We start from the raw sequence: 22,632 nt of genomic DNA on the forward strand, positions 1-22,632 counted from the left end.
TCATAGGCCTTTTGAGTGGGATGAGTTACTTGACCAGAAGAAAATCCTAACTGGGCCCCACCTACAAGGTCATGCGCTGTTTATCTTGATATGAGATCACCATGTTGCGCACATATGGTTGTGATGCATGTGCCTGGTGTACCCTTATCAGACGGGTAGTCATGATGGATATATTAAGCTTTGTAAATTTATACCCCAGTGTCACTTTGATGGCATGCTCTGCTCTCTCACTCAATAATAATAATAATAATAATAAAAATAATAATAATGCCCTGATGCAGTACCAGGCAGTGGCTCTCATGGATTCTGATCTTAACTGATTGGAAGTGTTATCATGTACATCGTTTTGTCTTGGTATAAAAGATGGCCTACAGCAAATATTCTGCTCAATACCACAGATTTGCTTGTCAGTTGTTTGGCCTTAACCAGTTGAGCATGTCCCTTGGTGGCTGATGATATGTGCATCTCTGATCATGAGCAGAAGTAGTGGGGGAGTATCATAGCCATGTGTTGAAAGGAATTCTTTGGGGTTTGAATAATTCACCTCAGGAAACATGGGTGTCTTTTTCATCATCCTTAAACAACCTTTATTCATGAACTTTTTGAGCAGGATGGGTTACTTGACCAGATGAAAATTCTAACTGGGCCCCACATGCAAGGTCATGTACTGTTTATCTTGATATGAGATCACCATGTCGCGCACATATGGTTGTGATGCATGTGCCTGGTGTACCCTTATCAGACAGGTAGTCATGATGGGTATACTGGGCTTCGTATATTTTACCCCAGTGTCACTTTGATGGCATGAACTGCTCTCTCACTCAATAATAATAATAATTTTTTTATCACTGGAAGAAGGCCTGGAATTCTTTAGGGGCAAAAAGAGGGGTAGTGTTAATTGACTGCTAATTTATTTTAATGACCCTCCAGAGGGAAGATAGGCAAAGTTGACCGAGGCAGGATTTGAACTCAGAATGAGCCCTCACAATTTCTCATAGTGGTCCAAGGTCACAAAGTTTGGTGAAAGAGATGTAACTGGAAATATTCCATCAAATCTTTGCCAGCAAACACCACAAAATGGGTGGCCGGCTTACTAAAATTAACTCGGAACACAACCTACAACAAATCAGGTATTTTTTGCTGTGAATCTGGTCAGACCAGGTCTCGTCTTGACCAGCAGCTGGAAACAACAGAACAGCCGACCTTTCTTTATTCAAACAACAATAACAAGACAACCTCCTACTTCGTTACGACCAGCCTCAGATGCCTCAATTCCACTTTCACTTTCTCACACACACACACACACACACACACACACAACAAAAGAACAAAGCATGAAGAAGTTGGAAAAAATGATTGTTTTGTACATGTTTGTGTCAATGATGATAATGATTCCCTTCAGGTCAGAAACGATGATCAGAGACTCTCCAACCAGTGATAAAAAAAAAAATTATTATTATTATTATTATTGAGTGAGAGAGCAGTGCATACCATCAAAGTGACTATGGGGTAAAATATTCGAAGCCCAGTATACCCATCATGACTACCCCTCTTATAAGGGTAAACTAGGCACATGCATCACAACCATATGTGCACGACATGGTGATCTCATATCAAGATAAACAGCACATGACCTTGCAGGTGGGGCCCAGTTGGAATTTTCTTCTGATCGAGTAACCCATCCCACTCAAAAGGTCCCTGAATAAGGGTTGTTTAAGGATGTTGAACGAAACACCCATGTTTCCAAACCCCAAAGAATCCCTCTCAACACATGGCTGTGATGCTCCTCCACTACTTCTGCTCATGATCAGAGATGCACATATCGTCAGCCACTAAGGGACATGTTGAAAGAGTTCAGGTCCCTTACACCACTGCGTTCAATTCTAAGATGGTATGGTAAAGTTTCAGGAAATTTGGCTGCTATTTTCAGCTGGTCAAGTGACTACAAAAGACGCTCTTCCTCTTGAATTGATTTGAATTTGCAGGAATCAGTGAATACTAACTCCCTGTTAATGCATTGCAGGACCCCAACATTTGGGGGTAGAGTGGGAGGGAGAACTTGATCTATCCAGGAGTTACTTTATTATTGCACAGGTGGTAAGCAACTCGCTTCTCAACCAAATGGTTCCAGGTTCAGTCCCACTGCATGAAACCTTTGGCAAGTGTTTTCTCCTATAGCACTGGGTTGACCAAAGCCTTTTGAGTGGATTTGATAGATGGAAACTAAAGAAGCCTGTCATATATATATATGTGTGTGTGTGTGCATGTGTTATTGTCTTCTTGTCTTGACATCAATTCTAAGATGGTACGGTAAAGTTTCAGGAAATTTGGCTGCTATTTTTAGCAGGTCAAGTAACCACAAAAGACGTTGAATATTAATTTGATTAATATCAATTTAAAACCAGTGGTCTAGCATGTTTAAAAATCTGAAGTTTCAGAAAAAATTATATTACATACATATAAAAGGGATGATCTGTACGTGGACATCCACAGCAGATCTCCTTCTAGCATAATAGATGTCCACTTACAGGTCATCCCTTTTAAATGTATACTCTTTTACTTGTTTCAATCATTTGACTGTGGCCATGCTGGATATCCACCTTTAGTTGATCAAATTGACCCCAGGACTTATTCTTTGTAAGCCTAGTACTTATTCTATCGGTCACTTTTACCGAACCGCTAAGTTACGGGGACGTAAACACCCCCACCATCGGTTGTCAAGCAATGTTGGTGGGGACAAACACAGACACACACATATATATATATATATACGACAGGCTTCTTTCAGTTTCCTTCTACCAAATCCACTCACAAGGCTTTGGTCGGCCTGAGGCTATAGTAGAAGACACTTGCCCAAGGTGCCATGCAGTGGGACTGAACCCGGAACCATGTGGTTGGTAAGCAAGCTACTTACCACACAGCCACTCCTGCGCCTATATATATATATATATATATATATATATATATATATATATATTTTTATATAAAATTAAATTTAGGGTAGAAATTGATATTTATCAATTTATCAATATTTATCAATGCTGATGATGGCTGCACTTTTCCTTGCGGAAAATAACAGCCGAAACTAAATTAGTACATGGGTAAATATTTATTTCGTATATTTCACTTGTTTATTGCTTTGGTTTTGTGTTGAGTTTGATCTGAGAACATAAACTTTTTGTGGAGAATGGCGATTTGACGTCTATATCTAGCATGTTGACTGTCCACTTTTCGTGTTCAGTCCTTATTGGTATATATATATATATATATATATATATATATATATATATATATAGATAGATAGATATATGATGGGCTTCTTTCAGCTTCTCCCTACCAAATCCACTCACAAGACTTTGGTCAGCCCATGGCTACAGTAAATGACCCTTACCCAAGGGGTTCTGCAGTGGGACCGAACCCCAAAACCACATGGTTGAGAAGCAAGCTTCTTAACCACAGCCACACCCCTATCTGTACCCTGTGTTATAATTAACAAACACAACGTTATAACAATTAACAGTGTTATAATTAGTAAATAGGTAAATCCTTACTCATAGTAATCAGCGGCTTTTTGGAGGGTTTCTCTGACTTCTGGTGGGAACTCACCAGGATCTTGTTGTCCATTGCGACCTGAATGTTTGCCCTTCGTGTGATAGACATTGCCCAGATTGTACAGGGCTCTGGCTTTACCAACCTGAAAAAAGAGAGGAAAAAAAATAAATGAGAGAGAGAGAGAGGACAAAACAAGAGGGAACAGTTTTCATTAATACAACAACAATTGTTAACAAAATATGAATGTGTTGGCGCAGGGGTTTATAATCTTTATGGGGCCATGCACCCCTTCACTAGATATCAGAATGCCCTTCCCAACACTTTCTAAAGTTATCTTATTTAAAAGGCACTTTCCATATATGGTGCATGCACAATTGAAGATTGTTTCCATATTAGAACATATGGCGGTGCCCCAGCATGGCCACAGCTCGTGAGCTGAAACTAGATAAAATAAAAAAAATAAAATAAAATATAGAATTAATACACACAGTATTATAATTAACAAAGAAAATAGTTAACAATAATAATAATAATGACCTACCAAAAACTGAGCAAATATAAAGATCTGGAAATAAAAATCAGCAAAATGTGGAACCTGAAGACTAAAACAATACCTGTTGTCATAGGTGCCCTGGGAATGATAGCAAAAGGGGCTGATTGCTACCTAGCTCAGATACCAGGAAAACCAAAAATTGCAGAATTTCAAAAGATAGTGCTCATGGGAACTGCTCATATCCTACGCAAAATACTTTCTATGTAATCTCAAGTTTTAAAACAAACATAATTTTCGTATGGTTTTTTTTAGACATTCACTAGTACAACACTAAGTACAAAACCAAATCTATGGCACCCTAGGCATAACATCAACATGAACTTCCTACTTGTTGTCTTTTGAGGTCTCTGGGTGAGACCTGGAGCCAACTTGTGCAAATACAAAGCAAAAGTCAAACATAGAATAATAATAAAAATAATAATAATAATAATAATAATAATAATAATAATAATAATAATAATAAGAGCACTCAGACAGCGCAAACCTCCGCCAAGGCAACACCAACGTCCTCTCAACGATTAGTCAGAGATGATTTTTAAAATAGAATATCTGAAATAAACCCAACTGCTTTCACAAATGAGAATTCTAAAAATGAACCGGACAGCTCTCAAAAATTAAGTAAAAAAAAAAACAGGAGAAATAATCCAGAATCCTTGTCTGGTACCAGATCGATTCCAAAATCTCATCAGTTCGTGCCAGTCACGAGGCCAAACATCCCTGAAAGTTTTATCTGAATCTATCCAGTGGTTATTGGGGTATCTTGTCCATGGACAAACAAACGTGGCTGAAAACAATACCTCTGCCTTTGCTAAGGCGGAAGTAATAAGGCAGTGAGCTGGCAAAATTGTCAGCATGCCAGACAAAATGCTTAGCAGCAACTACTGCCCCAACCCAAGTACTTAAGAAGCAAGAAGAGCAATTTTCATAATTTTACACAACCACCGCAGACAGTAGGAGTGGCTGTGTGGTAAGTAGCTTGCTTACGAACCACATGGTCCTGGGTTCAGTCCCCCTGCGTGGCACCTAGGGCAAGTGTCTTCTACTATAGCCTCGGGATGACCAAAGCCTTGTCAGTGGATTTGGTAGACGGAAACTGAAAGAAGCCCGTCATATATATGTATGTGTGTGTGTGTGTGTATGTATATATATATATAGGCGCAGGAGTATATATATATATATTATATAGACATATATATATATATATAGATATATATATATATATATATATAGATATATATATATATATATAGGCGCAGGAGTGGCTGTGTGGTAAGTTGCTTGCTTACCAACCACAAGGTTCTGGGTTCAGTCCCCCTGCATGGCACCTTGGGCAAGTGTCTTCTACTATAGCCTCGGGCCGACCAAAGCCTTGTGAGTGGATTTGGTAGAACGGAAACTGAAAGAACCCGTCGTATATATGTATATATATACATATAATATATATGTGTGTGTGTTTGTTCCCCCACCATCACTTGACAACCGATGGTGTTGTGTTTACGTCCCCGTAACTTAGCAGTTCGGCAAAAGACAACCGATAGAATAAATACTGGGCTTCCAAAGAATAAGTCCTGGGGGTCGATTTGCTCGACTAAAGGCGGTGCTCCAGCATGGCCGCAGTCAAATGGCTGAAACAAGTATAAGAGTAAAGAGCCACTCATACACAGGTAAAAGGGGACACACACACACACTCCTTTAACACATCTTCCTGGCTAAAGCCTCCAACCCTCTCACCTATTTTTGATCACCAGCTCTCGTGTACAGTCATCCCATCTCAAATGTCAGGACAGCCAGAAATATAGACTATTTATAGAAACCTTTTACTATTTAGAGAGAGAGAGAGAGAGAGAGAGGGAGAGAGGGAGGGAGAGAGAGTCATACATAGAATGCTTAATGGCCACAATGACAAACCTTTCAATTTAAATATATATACACACATACGTTCAGATATACATATGAGTGAGTGAGTGTGTGTGTGTGTGTGTGTGTGTGTGTGTGTGAGGAGGGAGGGAGGGAGGAGTGAGTGAGTGAGTGAGTGAGTGAGTGAGTGAGTGAGGAGTGAGTGAGTGAGTGAGTGAATGAGTGAGTGAGTGAGTGAGGAGTGAGTGAGGAGTGAGTGAGTGAGTGAGTAGTGAGTGAGTGAGGAGTGAGTGAGTGAGTGAATGAGTGAGTGAGGAGTGAGTGAGGAGTGAGTGAGTGAGTGAGTGAGGAGTGAGTGAGTGAGTGAGTGAGTGAGTGAGGAGTGAGGAGTGAGTGAGTGAGTGAGGAGTGAGTCAGTGAGGAGTGAGTGAGGAGTGAGTGAGTGAGTGAGGATGAGTGAGTGAGGAGTGAGTGAGTGAGTGAGTGAGGAGTGAGTGAGTGAGTGAGGAGTGAGTGAGTGAGGAGTGAGTGAGTGAGTGAATGAGTGAGGAGTGAGTGAGTGAGTGAGTGGTGAGTGAGTGAGTGAGTGAGTGAGTGAGTGAGTGAGTGAGTGAGTGAATGAGTGAGTGAGGAGTGAGTGAGTGAGTGAGGAGTGAGTGAGTAGTGAGTGAGTGAGGAGTGAGTGAGTGAGGAGTGAGTGAGTGAGTGAGTGAGGAGTGAGTGAGTGAGGAGTGAGTGAGTGAGTGAGTGAGGAGTGAGTGAGGAGTGAGTGAGTGAGGAGTGAGTGAGTGAGTGAGGAGTGAGTGAGTGAGGAGTGAGTGAGTGAGTGAGGAGTGAGTGAGTGAGGAGTGAGTGAGTGAGGAGTGAGTGAGTGAGGAGTGAGTGAGTGAATGAGTGAGGAGTGAGTGAATGAGTGAGGAGTGAGTGAGTGAGTGAATGAGTGAGGAGTGAGTGAGTGAGTGAGTGAGTGTGTGTATGTGTGTGTCAAAAGGGTCCAATGAAGACTGGACAGGCTGGTTCTTTGAAGCCACTGTCAAAATTATTCTTGTAAAAGAATTACAAGTGTGTGTGTACATACAGACACACACATACATAAGTACATCTCTCTCTCTCTCTCACTATCTATCTATCTATGGCAATCTTACGGTTCTAGTATATTTTTACGTCAAATGACCATACTCTTTTACTCATTTCAGTCATTTGACTGCGGCCATGCTGGAGCACCGCCTTTAATCGAGCAACTCGACCCTGGGAATTATTCTTTGTAAGCCCAGTACTTATTCTATCGGTCTCTTTTGCCGAACCGCTAAGTGACGGGCACGTAAACACACCAGCATCGGTTGTCAAGCAATGCTAGGGGGACAAACACAGACACACAAACACACACACACATACATATATATATATATATATATACATATATACGACTAGCTTCTTTCAGTTTCTGTCTACCAAATCCACTCACAAGGCATTGGTCGGCCCGAGGCTATAGTAGAAGACACTTGCCCAAGGTGCCATGCAGTGGGACTGAACTCGGAACCATGTGGTTGGTAAACAAGCTACTTACCACACAGCCACTCAAAAAAAAATTAAAAAATAAAATACATAAATACACACATATACACAAACGTTTTTAATGGTTTATTTGGGAGGAAGTGGTTGTGTCCATGACCTTTACAGGTGAGACAAACAAGACTGATAAAGCTGATGTTGAATCCAAACATCCGGCAGATTAGCAACTGCATGAAAATTTTGGGCAGGGTGGAAATTTGAAGGGTTCGGGGGAAGGGGAACTTGTGACATTCTGGAGCAGAGGACTGGGCAGAGTGGTAACCGCTGGCGTGTATGAGTGTGTGTGTGTGTGTGTGCATGTGTGTGGTATCCCATGGCAGAGCAGATCTGGAGTTGATGCTTTTGGGAGCAGGAATTCCTTAGAGGTCAGCTATCAGCTGATATAAAAGCAAAATCTCTCATCGCTGGTTAATACCCCCAACTTCATTTTGAAAAGAAAAAAAAAAACAGGAAACCCCCCCACCCAAAAACAACACAAAACAAGTAATTTATGCACGTTTTTTTCCCAAAAATAACTTTCAAATGTTTATCCTTAAAGCTAAACTATTGATGTTTCTTTAGAGAAAGAGAGAAAGAACGGAAGAAAGAGTAAACTAGAATGATACAGAAATCAACCAGATTCTAGCATAATCTCCAGGAATTTCGTTTCTCGACATCAGAAATAGATTGCAATTCTGATAAAATAAGTGTTCAGTTAGCGGAGGATAAAGATAGTATCATTAATGAGAAAGAAATGGAAAAGCAAAATAAAGTTGAACAGAATTCTGCTATTTTGACATTAAATAAACAGTCTTGTGGGGAGGCGGAAGAAATAAAAATGAAGAAAAAAGAAAAAAAAACGGCTGCTGCTTTGCCTTGTTTTAACATGAATATGTTGAGTCTGGGGGTGGGCAAAACACAGACCAGAATTTCAGGCAACCACGTGCAACGTGCAACGTATGAGAATATTTATGCGTTAACATTTGGTTGTTGACGGGCTTTTTTTTTGCGTGGTAACACATGTACTTAATAATAGTTAATAATAAAAATTTCCATTTGCCACAAGGGGTAACGACAGGACATTACAAAGTACAAAGAGAAAAAAAAAATGTGAGTTTTTCAGACAATCAGTGATAGAAAGGCAGAAAGAAACCCAAATAAAAACAAAAGGAATGCAAAGTGATGCCTTAATAGGGAACAGATATGACTGTCCTAATCGATATAAACATATCTGTCAAGACCTACCAGAAACTGAGCAAATATAAAGATCTTGAAATAGAAAGCAAAATGTGGAACCTGAAGACTAAAACAATACCTGTTGTCATAGGTGCCCTGGGAATAATAGCAAAAGGGGCTGATTGCTACCTAACTCAGATACCAGGAAACCCCAAAATGGCAGAAATTCAAAAGATAGTGTTCATGGGAACTGCCCATATCCTACGTAAAATATTTTCTATGTAATCTCAAGTTTTAAAACAAACATAATTTTCTTATGGTTTCTTAAACATTCTCTAGTACAACATTAAGTACAAAACCAAATATATGGCACCCTAGGCATAACACCAACATGAACTTCCAACTTGTTGTCTCTTGAGGTCTCTGGGTGAGACTTGGAGCCAACTTGTACAAGTGTAAAGCAAAAGTCAAACATAAAATAATAATAATAATAAAAAAAATGGTTTCAAATTTTGCCACAAGGGCAACAATTTTGGAGAAGGGGATGAGTTGATCTCATCAACCCCAGGGTTTAACTGGTTCTTCTTTTATCAACCCTGAAAGGATGAAAGGTAAAGTTGACCATGGCAGAATTTGAACTCAGAACATACTGATGGGCAAAATACCTATTTCTTTACTACCCATAAGAGGCTAAACACAGAGAGGACAAACAAGGACAAACAAATGGATTAAGTTGATTATATCGACCCCAGTGCATAACTGGTACTTAATTTATAGACCCCCGAAAAGATGAAAGGCAAAGTCGACCTCAGCAGAATTTGAACTCAGAACACAGCGGCGGACGAAATATCTATTTCATTACTACCCACAAGGGGCTAAACACAGAGGGGACAAACAAGGACAGACAAATGGATTAAGTCGATTATATCGACCCCAGTGCATAACTGGTACTCTATTGACCTCAGAACGTAAAGACAGACGAAATACCTATTTCTTTACTACCCACAAGGGGCTAAACACAGAGAGGACAAACAAGGACAGACAAACGGATTAAGTTGATTATATTGACCCCCAGTGCGTAACTGGTACTTATTTAATCGACCCCGAAAGGATGAAAGGCAAAGTCGACCTCGGTGGAATTTGAACTCAGAACGTAACGGCAGACGAAATACCGCTGAGCATTTCGCCCAGCATGCTAACATCTCTGCCAGCTCGCTGAATAATAATAATTCTTTCAACTGTAAGCATAAGGAGTGAAATTTTGCGGGGGAAAAAGGGGTTAGTCAATTAATTGACCCCTCAGGGTTCAACTGGTACTTTTTCATTGACCCAGAAAGTATGAAAGGCAACGCTGGGCACAGTGGGATTTATAATACTAGTTTTGATAACACCACCAGTGATAACTATCACACTTCCTAATTCCCCTCCCCCAACCACCACCACCACCTTTCGCACCGCCAACATCAATACCATCAACATACTATTGTCACAACAATCAATACAAACCCTCAGTTACAACACTACCGCCACCGCTACCACCACCTACAACACCACCACCACCACCGAGATTCTGCAAAGGCACTACCACCACCACCACCATCATTGAGATTCTGCAATGGCACCACCACCACCACTACCATTGAGATTCTGTAATGGCACCACCACCACCACTACCATTGAGATTCAGCAATGGCACTACCACCACCACCACCACCACCACCACCACTACCATTGAGATTCAGCAATGGCACTACCACCACCACCGCCATCATCAAAGACAGCAAACAAAACCTAAACAGTTGAGTAGAAATAGAGAGAGAGAGAGAAAGAGAGAGTTCATTTCCATAGCAACGCTTCTACTTGAGTCTTCCATCTTGCTCACAGAATGTAAGATTCCATAATTCCATCACCGTCATCATCTCATCCTCGTTTCCTCTGTTTGTAATTAACTTTAATAAACAATAGGAACCATCTACCAATAATTCCTCCTCATCTTCACAGTAACTACACACACACACACACATTATAATATATCATGTACATATACACACACACATATACAAATACACACACACAACATATCACATACATATACAAATACACACACACACACACATAACATATCACATACATATACAAATACACATATATACACACACACATAACATATCACATACATATACACACACACACACACATAACATCACATACATATACAAATACACACACACACACACACACATAACATATCACATACATATACAAATACACACACATAACATATCACATATACAAATACACATATATACACACTATAACATATCACATATACAAATACACACACACACACATAACATATCACATACATATACAAATACACACACACACACACACACATAACATATCACATACATATACAAATACACACACACACATAACATATCACATACAAATACACACACACACACACTATAACATATCACATATACAAATACACACACACACACATAACATATCACATACATATACAAATACACACACACACACACATCACATCACATACACATACAAATACACACACACACACACACTATAACATATCACATATACAAATACACATATATACACACATACACACAAAGATGTATTAGCTGCCACTTGACTATCAAAATACCATTGTTAGAATAATTACTTAGGACTGCTTAACCTTCTCCATCGTCTCAGCCTCCACCCCGGACATTTACCGACACCCCGGACATTTACCGACACCCCGCCCCTTTTGTCAATAGATCAATAGGGAGGACACCACCATCGATCAATATGGCTATGCAGAGAAGGACAGCAGGCCTTCGACGTTGCCAGCAGGCCACCCGTTTCAATTAGCCGGCAGAGTGAGGTCCATTAGCAAACAACGGATACTAGTGTTCCGTCCCAGAATGCGTGACAGGATGGCGTGTTAGAGAGATATAGAAAGGAGGATCGTGGAGAGGATGGAAGAGTTTTAGGAGAGCAAGAAGGTAGAGGAGAGACGAAGACAGACAGGGGGAGGGTGGATTGGTGGAGGATCGTTAAATAGTCTGAGATAGGTAGACATATAGGCATAGGAGTGGCTGTGTGGTAAGTAGCTTGCTTACCAACCACATAGTTCCGGGTTCAGTCCCACTGCGTGGCACCTTGGGCAAGTGTTTTCTACTATAGCCTCGGGCTGACCAAAGCCTTGTGAGTGGATTTGGTAGATGGAAACTGAAAGACGCCCGTCGTATATATATATGGGTGTGTATATGTATGTCTGTGTTTGTACCCCACCAACATCGCTTGACGACCGATGCTGATGTGTTTACGTCCCCGTAACTTAGCGGTTCGGCAAAAGAGACTGATAGAATAAGTACTAGGCTTACAAAGTATAAGTCCCGGGGTTGATTTGCTCGACTAAAGGTGGTGCTCCAGCATGGCCACAGTCACATGACTGAAACAAGTAAACGAGAGTAAAGAATATACAGAGATAGATAGACAGACAGACAAATAGATAGAAACAGACAGACTGATGGTGATAGACATTTAGAAATTGAAAAAGAGAAACTGAGACAAACAATGATAGATAGATGGATACAGATAGACAATGAGACAGAGATAGAACTGCAAGAATTCTTCGCGGGGTTCTTGAAGCATGACCATAAAACAAGTGTCAACTCAGTCTGCTGGCTGTGGATAGCTGACACTTTCCATCATACCCAGTAAAATAAGCCGTGGGTTCTCATCAAATAATAATAATAATAATAATTAATTCGTTTATTGGCCAGAAGGGTTGACAAAAATTAATTAAAACATAAAGGGACAAAACACAGGACGAAAGTTACAAAGGGTTTTGTCCGTTTGCAAAAAAAACGTGTAAAAATTCCAGAGATAACAACGAAAATATAACAATTGAAATTCCCAATAGGGGGAGGCGCTTCGAAAGGTTACTCGTGGAAAAACCCATAAAAGCCACGGGGCCCTGGTCAAAAGTAATAATCATGCACAGCAAAGCCTCCTCCATTTGCAATGACTCATCATCAGTTAACATGTTTTCCATGATGGCATGGGTGGATGGTTTGGACAAGAGCTGGCCAACAGTAGAGCTGCACCAGGCTCCAATAGTCTGGCTTGGAATAGTTTGTATGGCTGGATGCCCTTCCTTTACAGAGTGTGTTGGGTGCTTTTCACATGGCACCGGCAAGGGTGCTTTGTATATGGCACTAACATGAGTGTCTTTTTACGTGACACAGTCTCTCTCTCTCTATCCGCTCAGTCGAAGTCGACTCTCGGTTACTCGATGGATCAGTGTCCTCCAGTCAGTTCTATCCTGGGCCGCTTCTTTCAGACTGGCTATGTCCATTCCGGTATCACTCTTGATGGTGTCAAGCCAGCGGGTTCTTGGTCGGCCTCTTCCTCTCTTGCCAGTGACCATTCTGAGCATGATGTCCTTCTCCGGAGATTTTCTCCGCATAATATGACCGAAATATGCCAATCTATGCTTGGTAATCATAGTTTCTAGCGACATTTTCGGCCTGATCTGCTTAAGAACTTCTCCATTGGTGAGCCTCGCTGTCCATGGAATCCGTAAAAGTCTTCTCCAACACCAAAGCTCGAATGCATTAATTCTCTTCTGGTCAGCTTTCTTTAGTGTCCAGGTCTCGCATCCATATGTTGCTATTGGGAAGACGATTGCATTCACCAATCTGCATTTGGTAGTGAGTCTGATGTCTCTACTCTTCCAGACCCTGCACATGTTGGCACAGTCTGATAATCATCAAAATGATAATAGACAGACAAAAGCATTATCATCAAACTAAAATTAAAGTTTTTTGTATAAAGTGTTAAGAATCTTGAAACCACAATAAACTCTTACCACAAAAAAAAAAAGCCGAAGAAAAAATCAGGTTAATTAAAATGAATCTAAATTACAAAACTGGTCAAAAAACTAAGTATTTAATTGATTTTTTGAAATAAATTTCTTGAGGAAGATTTATTAAATAAAATTGATTAAAACCTGTGCTGTCAAAAAGTCAATCTTCTCGTTTATAAACCTAATTAGTGTAATAAAATAATTAAATTTTTTTTTGTTAGTCTTTTAAACATTGAAAATAGCGGATTTCATGTTGAAATATTAATAAACCATGTGTAAGTAATTAGAAAGATAGAAAGTGTAATGTGAAGCGTAGTGGCTGGTATTCATTTTTTATTTAAAATATTCTCCATCATGGCTTGTTACTGGAACTTACTAGTGATGTCAAGTATTTCATATGCTTTTGCTCTCAGAGTTATAGGTGCAGGAGTGGCTGTGTGGTAAGTAGCTTGCTTACCAACCACATGGTCCCGGGTTCAGTCCCACAGCGTGGCACCTTGGGCAAGTGTCATCTACTATAGCCTCGGGCCGACCAAAGCCTTGTGAGTGGATTTGGTAGACGGAAACTGAAAGAAGCCCGTCGCATATATGTATATACATACACACACACACACATATATATATATAGGCCTAGGAGTGGCTGTGTGGTAAGTAGCTTTCTTACCAACAACATGGTTCCGGGTTCAGTCCCACTGCGTGGCACCTTAGGCTAGTGACTTCTAGTATAGCCTCGGGCCGACCAAAGCCTTGTGAGTGGATTTGGTAGATGGAAACTGAAAGAAGCCCGTCATATATATATATATATATATATATATATATAGGCCTAGGAGTGGCTGTGCAGTAAGTAGCTTGCTTACCAACCACATGGTTCCGGGTTTAGTCCCACTGTGTGACACCTTGGGCAAGTGTCTTCTACTATAGCCACCGGTTGACTAAAGCCTTGTGAGTGGATTTGGTAGACGGAAACTGAAAAGAAGCCCATCGTATATATGTATATATATATGGCTGTTTGCCAGCCTGCCCTGGCCTCTGTACTGGTTGCATGTAAAAAACACCCACTACACTCACGGAGTGGTTGGCATTAGGAAGGGCATCCAGTTGTAGAAACACTGCCAGATCAGACTAGAGCCTGGTGCAGCCTCCATGGCTTCCAGACCCCAGTCGAACCGTCCAACCCATGCTAGCATGGAAAACGGACATTAAATGATGATGATGATAATGATGTGTGTGTGTGTGTGTGTCTGTGTTTGTCCCCCTAGCATTGCTTGACAACCGATGCTGGTGTGTTTATGTCCCTGTCACTTAGCAGTTCGGCAAAAGAGGTTGATAGAATAAGTACTGGGCTTACAAAGAATAAGTCCCAGGGTCGATTTGCTCGATTAAAGGCAGTGCTCCAGCATGGCCGCAGTCAAATGACTGAAACAAGTAAAAGAGAGTAACAACAGCTGTGACAGAAGAAGGTGAAAGTGTGTTCAACTTTCAAAGCACTGTCTAACAATACTATAAAAAGCCATGTACCACCTATGGCCAAACAGCTTGAGACAGACATGAAACTGTCTTGGAGTGCCATGACGAAAATCTTTATATATAAACGGCAAAATGTCTGTGTGTGTGTCCTTTATACAAATCCACAATTTTTCAGTTAGAGGGCTCGCACTTTCTATGGTCATTCAAAACCGTCCATGGGTGGTCGTGCACATCTTTACATTTCCCCAGTCACCCCGCAAATCTCTCTCTATCTCTTATTATAAAAGGCAGATTTTATCTGCCTCCCTTTGTCAGTTATAGAAATCTACAATATAGGATTTCTTCAATTACAATTTACTTAGCATTTTAAGAGTAGAATGCATCGGGTTTTGCCAGGTCCACTTTTAAAATTTAAACTCCAATTAAGCAAAATTACAGAAAACTCACATTCTGGTGTGTATGTCAAATGCTTTTCTTAATGTGGTTTACACCACACGCACACGCACACACACAGTGTGCAACGAATAAAATGAAAGTAATTCAACTTTTGTAGTGAGTGACTCTTTCAGTCTGCCACTTCCTCTTTACACACATAGACACGCAAATATATAAATAAAATTGTAAGCTAACGTGCGTGTGTGAGTGTGTGTGTGCGTGTGTGTGTGTGTGTGAGGGTGTGTGTGCGTGCGTGTGCGTGTGACAGGAAAGTTTTTTAGGACGAATATAAGACCTATATCGGCGATGTTTCGCTTGTCGTAGCCAGGTTTCCGTCGATTTCCGTAAAAACTTTTATTTTTTTACATAAGTAATGAGAGCGAAAGAGACTAAGAGAAAGCGATTGTATGACGAGGGAAGTTCTTTTGAAGTTACCGTGCATGGGACGCATTGTAAACATGTGTGTGGTGTTTGATGGAGTGTGGGAGACAGACAGTATGTTGTGTAAGTGAAGTGCTCTGTTAGTGTGTGTGAAGAGACAGAGAGAGTAATGTGTGAAGAGAGAGATAACTGAATTTTTTTACTCGGTGTATGTGTATATGTATGTATGCATGTAGTGTGTGTGTGTGTGTGTATGTATGTGTGTGTGTATGTATGTATGTATGTATGGCCGATTCAGTGTTTACATTTTTTACGGAAATCGACGGAAACGTGTGCTACGACAAGCGAAACATCGCCCCTATATCCAAGTAGCAGAAAGATCGCCCAAAAGTGTGTATATAGATATTTAAATGTATTTATATATTCATCTATACACAGATGTATGTATAATGTGTGTGTATTATTTTCCATACACGTAACCATTCACTCCGCACAAAGTTTTTTAGGACGAAAATAAGATCTAAAGTTATCTCTAAGTAGCACAGAGATCGCCCAAAAGTGTATATAGATATATAATGTATTTATATATTCATCTATGCACACATGTATGTATAACGTGTTGTGTATATTTTCCATAGAGGTAACCATTCACTCCATACAAAGTTTTTTAGCACGAAAATAAGATCTAAAGTTATCTCTAAGAAACAGAAAGATCGCCCAAAAGTGATATAGATATTTAAATGTATTTATATATTCATCTATACACACATGTATGTATAATGTGCGTGTATATATTTCCATACAGGTAACCATTCAATCCATAGAAAGTTTTTTAGGACGAAAATATTTATATATAAAAGAAGGTTGTGTGTCTGTCTACTCTCCGATTTAGATTCCTAACTACTCCACACATTTTGCGATGCAGTTTAAACAACCAAAACCGGTATCTTATAGTCGTGATTCATATCAAGCCCTTCTGGGTATTAGCACGCGTCTACGATGAGTCTATGATTTTACAAATAATTTACCATCATTTTTTTCCATTTTAATGTATATTTTTAAAAATAAACGGAAGTAACTCTCAACTTCACACCAATATGCGTGCTCATATGCGACGTAATATCACATCAGCAGCATTTCCTCACACCCTCCTTGCACTTGGCGAAGGCAAAACCAGGGGATGAAAATGGTAATATTGCCATTGATTCCATTTGTACCATTGTTAAGACGCCTTCTGATCTCAGAGATGCAGTGTTCCCAGATCTACAAGCTAATTATCAGAATATGGATTGGATTGGCAAAAAGGCTATACTGGCCCCGAGGAATAAAACTGTTCACCATATTAATGATGAAATGCTAAAACTCATTCCTGGGGAAGTCTATGTATATCAGTCTATCGATACAACTCCTGACCCAGAGGACGTCATCAACTATCCAATAGAGGTACTCAATTCCTTTGAGACACCCGGACTACCACCACACTTTCTCAAACTTAAAGTTGGTGCCCCTATAATGCTCATCAGAACATTGGTTCCCCCCAAAACAATGCAATGGCACACGTTTGATCGTTAAGTCCTTATCTCCCACCGTAAGCTTATATCAATATTTGCCTGAATAATCATCATAATTCAGTGCAATCATTAACAGTACTTTCAAGCAATTCAGCCCCGAGCAACGCCGGGCAATTCTGCTAGTATATATATAAATGGCAAAATGTCTGTGTGTGTGTCCTTTATACAAATCCACAATTTTTCAGTTAGAGGGCTCGCACTTTCTATGGTCATTCAAAACCGTCCAAGGGTGGTCGTGCACATCTTTACATTTCCCCAGTCACCCCACAAATCTCTCTATATATAAATGGCAAAATGTCTGCATGTGTGTCCTTTATACAAATCCACAATTTTTCAGTTAGAGGCTCGCACTTTCTATGGTCATTCAAAACCGTCCAAGGGTGGTCGTGCACATCTTTACATTTCCCCAGTCACCCCGCAAATCTCTATATATATAAACGGCAAAATGTCAGCGTGTGTGTCCTTTATACAATCCACAATTTTTCAGTTAGAGGGCTCGCACTTTCTATGGTCATTCAAAACCATCCAAGGGTGGTCGTGCACATCTTTACATTTCCCCAGTCACCCCACAAAGCCATTAAAAAATCAATAGAAGTGACTTTTTTGTGAATTTTCTATCCAAAACCCAATCAAAATACCTGAAACTTGATACTCCAATTGAATGCCAGCTAGCTGTATGTGATTGGTCGGAAATTTGGACAGTACTCGCATGTATGTGCACACGCATGCAGCTGTATATGCATGCACTAGCACTATGACCCGGCAACACCGGGTCATAGTGCTAGTACAGAATAAGGTATTTTCTCAAATTCTGAAAATGTACCCCTGGAGGTACATGTGGCGGTTTATGTGTTAAATATATACATTGAGTGAATATTACTTCACTTGAATTAAGGGTTGGCTGCATGAATGGTATCCAGCCATAGGAAATTCTCAAAATACTCTCATTTTTGGAATATATACTTACAACATTTATTAAAATGGAAAAAAAAAAGAATAAAAACTCACTGCAAGGTGAGCACACAGCGAGAGAGATCTTCAGAGGAAGAACTTCCATCCGACAAGTGTTTTAGCCCTTATTCCTAACACAGACACACATAAATATATATATCAAAAACCATCACCATCATAACCATCGCTGCTGCCACCACCACCACTGCCGCCGCCAACACCACCAATCACCACTACAACCACCATCACTAGTATTGCTACCATTACCACCACCACCGCCACCATCACCAGCACCACCAATCACCACTACAACCACAACCACTGCCACCACCACCACCACCACCACCACCACCACCACCCCACCACCACCACCACCAATCACCACTACAACCACCATCACTAGTATTGCTACCATTACCACCACCAGCACCAGTACCACCACCACCACCACCACCACCACCACCGCCACCACCAATCACCACTACAACCACCATCACTAGTATTGCTACCATTACCACCACCAGCACCAGTACCACCACCGCCACCACCAATCACCACTACAACCACCACCAACAGCAGCAGCACCACCAATCACCACTACAACCACCATCACTAGTATTGCTACCATTACCACCACCAGCACCAGTACCACCACCACCACCGCCACCACCAATCACCACTACAACCACCATCACTAGTATTGCTACCATTACCACCACCAGCACCAGTACACCACCACCACCACCGCCAATCACCACTACAACCACCACCAACAGCAGCAGCACCACCAATCACCACTACAACCACCATCACTAGTATTGCTACCATTACCACCACCAGCACCAGTACCACCACCACCACCGCCACCACCAATCACCACTACAACCACCACCAACAGCAGCAGCACCACCAATCACCACTACAACCACCATCACTAGTATTGCTACCATTACCACCACCAGCACCAGTACCCACCACCACCACCGCCACCACCAATCACCACTACAACCACCACCAACAGCAGCAGCACCACCAATCACCACTACAACCACCATCACTAGTATTGCTACCACACCACCACCACCACCACACTATTATCACTGTCCAGTTGGTAAACATCCAATAACATTAGATAACCGAAAACTTCTGACGCTAATGAACCAAAACAACGTAAAAGAGATGATAAACTGTCGATAACAACTCACTCCTTAAACATCCGTCATCAGTATTTAATTTTACATTTTAATAACAGAGGGTGAAGGTTCAATATTAGGTACGGTCATCGCCATAGCAACGGTATGTTTCCATGTTTATTTCCAAAATGTTTTGCAGTAATTGGAAGGTTTGGCATTTAAGAGTGATGACGATGACGATGACAGCGGCGATGACGGAGAGAAATAAATCTACCAAGGAATGGTAGGGATGTGGGGGGGGGGGTGTTTACTGGAGTAAATCTGAAGGAGGAGGAGGAGAATGGGGAAGAGGAGGAGGTGGGGAAGAAAAGCATGTGGAAGAGGAGATGGAGGGAGAAGAGGAGCAAGCGGGAAGAATTATAATTATGTAAAGAAATTGTAGTTGTGATACCAGTGCCGGTGGCACATAAGAGAGCCATCCGAACGTGGCCGTTGCCAGCGCCGCCCCGACTGGCCTCCGTGCCGGTGGCACGTAAAAAGCACCAACCAATCGTGGCCGTTGCCAGCCCCAACTGGCCTCTGTGCCGGTGGCACGTAAAAAGCACCAACCAATCGTGGCCGTTGCCAGCCCCAACTGGCCTCTGTGCCGGTGGCACGTAAAAAGCACCAACCAATCGTGGCCGTTGCCAGCCCCAACTGGCCTCTGTGCCGGTGGCACTAAAAAGCACCAACCATCGTGGCCGTTGCCAGCCCCAACTGGCCTCTGTCCGTGGCACGTAAAAAGCACCAACCAATCGTGGCCGTTGCCAGCCCCAACTGGCCTCTGTGCCGGTGGCACGTAAAAAGCACCAACCAATCGTGGCCGTTGCCAGCCCCAACAGGCCTCTGTGCCGGTGGCACGTAAAAAGCACCAACCAATCGGGCCGTTTGCCAGCCCCAACTGGCCTCTGTGCCGGTGGCACGTAAAAAGCACCAACCAATTGTGGCCGTTGCCAGCCCCAACTGGCCTCTGTGCCGGTGGCACGTAAAAAGCACCAACCAATCGTGGCCGTTGCCAGCCCCAACTGGCCTCTGTGCCGGTGGCACGTAAAAAGCACCAACCGATCGTGGCCGTTGCCAGCCCCAACTGGCCTCTGTGCCGGTGGCACGTAAAAAGCACCAACCGATCGTGGCCGTTGCCAGCCCCAACTGGCCTCTGTGCCGGTGGCACGTAAAAAGCACCAACCGATCGTGGCCGTTGCCAGCCCCAACTGGCCTCTGTGCCGGTGGCACGTAAAAAGCACCCACTACACTCATAGAGTGGTTGGCGTTAGGAAGGGCATCCAGCTGTAGAAACACTGCCAGATCAGACTGGGCCTGGTGCAGCCTTCTTGTTTCCCAGACACCAGTTGAACCGTCCAACCCATGCTAGCATGGAAAGCGGATGTTAAGTGATGATGATGAGGATGAAAGGCTTTGAGTAGACCTCCCCACCATCCCCCTCACCACTTATATTGGTTTCAAATTTCGGCACAAGGTCAGCTATTTCAGTGGAAGATGCAAGACGATCCCACTGACACCAGTACGCAGCTGGTACTTAGTTTATCAACACCCAAAAGGATGAAAGGCATAGTGAACCTCGACAGAACTTGAACTTGGAACATTAAGACGGATGAAATGCTGTTAAGCATTTTTCTTGGCTTGCTAACGATTCTGCCAGCAGACTGCCTTAATAATAATCTTTACATATAAAACTCAAGTTGTGTGAGAGTCTGTCTCCTCCGATTTAGATTCCTAACTACTCCCACATTTTGCGGTGCGGTTTAACCAAAACCGGGTATCTTATAGTCGTGATTCATATCGAGCCCTTCTAGGTATTAGCGCGCGTCTACGATTTAAAAAAAAATTTACCATCATTTTTTCGGATTTTTAATGCATTTTTTGCTTGGTTTATATAAGGGAAGTAACTCTCTAAAAATGCTTATATAGTTATTTCCCTTACAAACCCGAGCAACGCCGGGCGATACTGCTAGTGTAATTTAAATGCTTTTTAATTAAATAATCAGTTATAACATCCTTGGCAACTTAGATACTACATATAATGGTAGAATTGTGAAATATGTGCACTGGTAGAAATATAGGATATGCGCACTCTTGAATCTGCTCTGTTGCATAGAGAAGGAACATGGATACTAATTGCTGCTTTGGAAGAATCACTGGATGGATGTTACACCAGAGCCCCCTGTTGGGTCCAGGTCATCTGATAAAAGGAATACATGACCAAATAGTGACCTCTGCCATTAGTGACCACAAAATGGCACCTGCGCCGGTGGCATGTGTAAAAGATTTGAGCGAAGTCGTTGCCAGTGCAGCCTGACTGGCCCTGTACCTATTTCTTTACTACCCCACAAGGGGCTAAACACAGAGGGGACAAACAAGGATAGACAAACGAATTAAGTCGATTACATAGACCCCAGTGCGTAACTGGTACCTAATTTATCGACCCCGAAAGGATGAAAGGCAAAGTCGGCCTCGGCGGAATTTGAACCCAGAACGTAACGGCAGACGAAATACGGCTACGCATTTTCCCCTGCATGCTATTGATTCTGCCAGCTCGCCGCCTTGACTGGCCCCGTACCGGTGGCACATAAAAGCACCCACTACACCCTCTGAGTGGTTGGCATTAGGAAGGGCATCCAGCTGTAGAAACTCTGCCTTGTTAAGATTGGAGCCTGGCACAGCCATCTGGCTTGCCAGTCCTTAGTCAAACTGTCCAACCCATGCTAGCATGGAAAGCGGACATTAAATGCCGAAAAATTGGACAGAAGAGATTGCAATTTACCAATCTCAGTGTGTGTTAATCCTGACCTAATTGCTTTGAGATTTGTTTTCTGGGAGGCCATTAATGGTAATGTAATGTGCGGTAGGTATGCAGATTTTGAAGGCAATGAGCTGGCAGAATCGTTAGCACACCGGGTAAAATGCGTAGCCGTATTTCGTCTGCCGTTACGTTCTGAGTTCAAATTCCGCCGAGGTCAACTTTGCCTTTCATCCTTTCGGGGTGTATAAATTAAGTACCAGTTAGGCACTGGGGTCGATGTAATCGACTTAATCCATTTGTCTGTCCTCTCTGTGTGTAGC

The 22,632-nt window shown here is 41.9% G+C and overlaps 1 protein-coding gene across 1 annotated transcript in view; it reads right to left on the reverse strand.

Moving 5' to 3' along the window:
* LOC115225656 (G-protein-signaling modulator 2) overlaps nt 1–22,632 on the reverse strand; it is a 116,869-nt gene that overhangs the window by 35,337 nt on the left and 58,900 nt on the right. Inside the window, exon 3 of the mRNA XM_029796572.2 lies at nt 3,552–3,694. Within this exon, the coding sequence (XP_029652432.1) occupies nt 3,552–3,694 (143 nt within the window). The remainder of the gene's footprint in view (nt 1–3,551; nt 3,695–22,632) is intronic.

Source organism: Octopus sinensis, linkage group LG28, assembly GCF_006345805.1.
Source record: "Octopus sinensis linkage group LG28, ASM634580v1, whole genome shotgun sequence".
Lineage (NCBI taxonomy): Eukaryota > Metazoa > Mollusca > Cephalopoda > Octopoda > Octopodidae > Octopus > Octopus sinensis.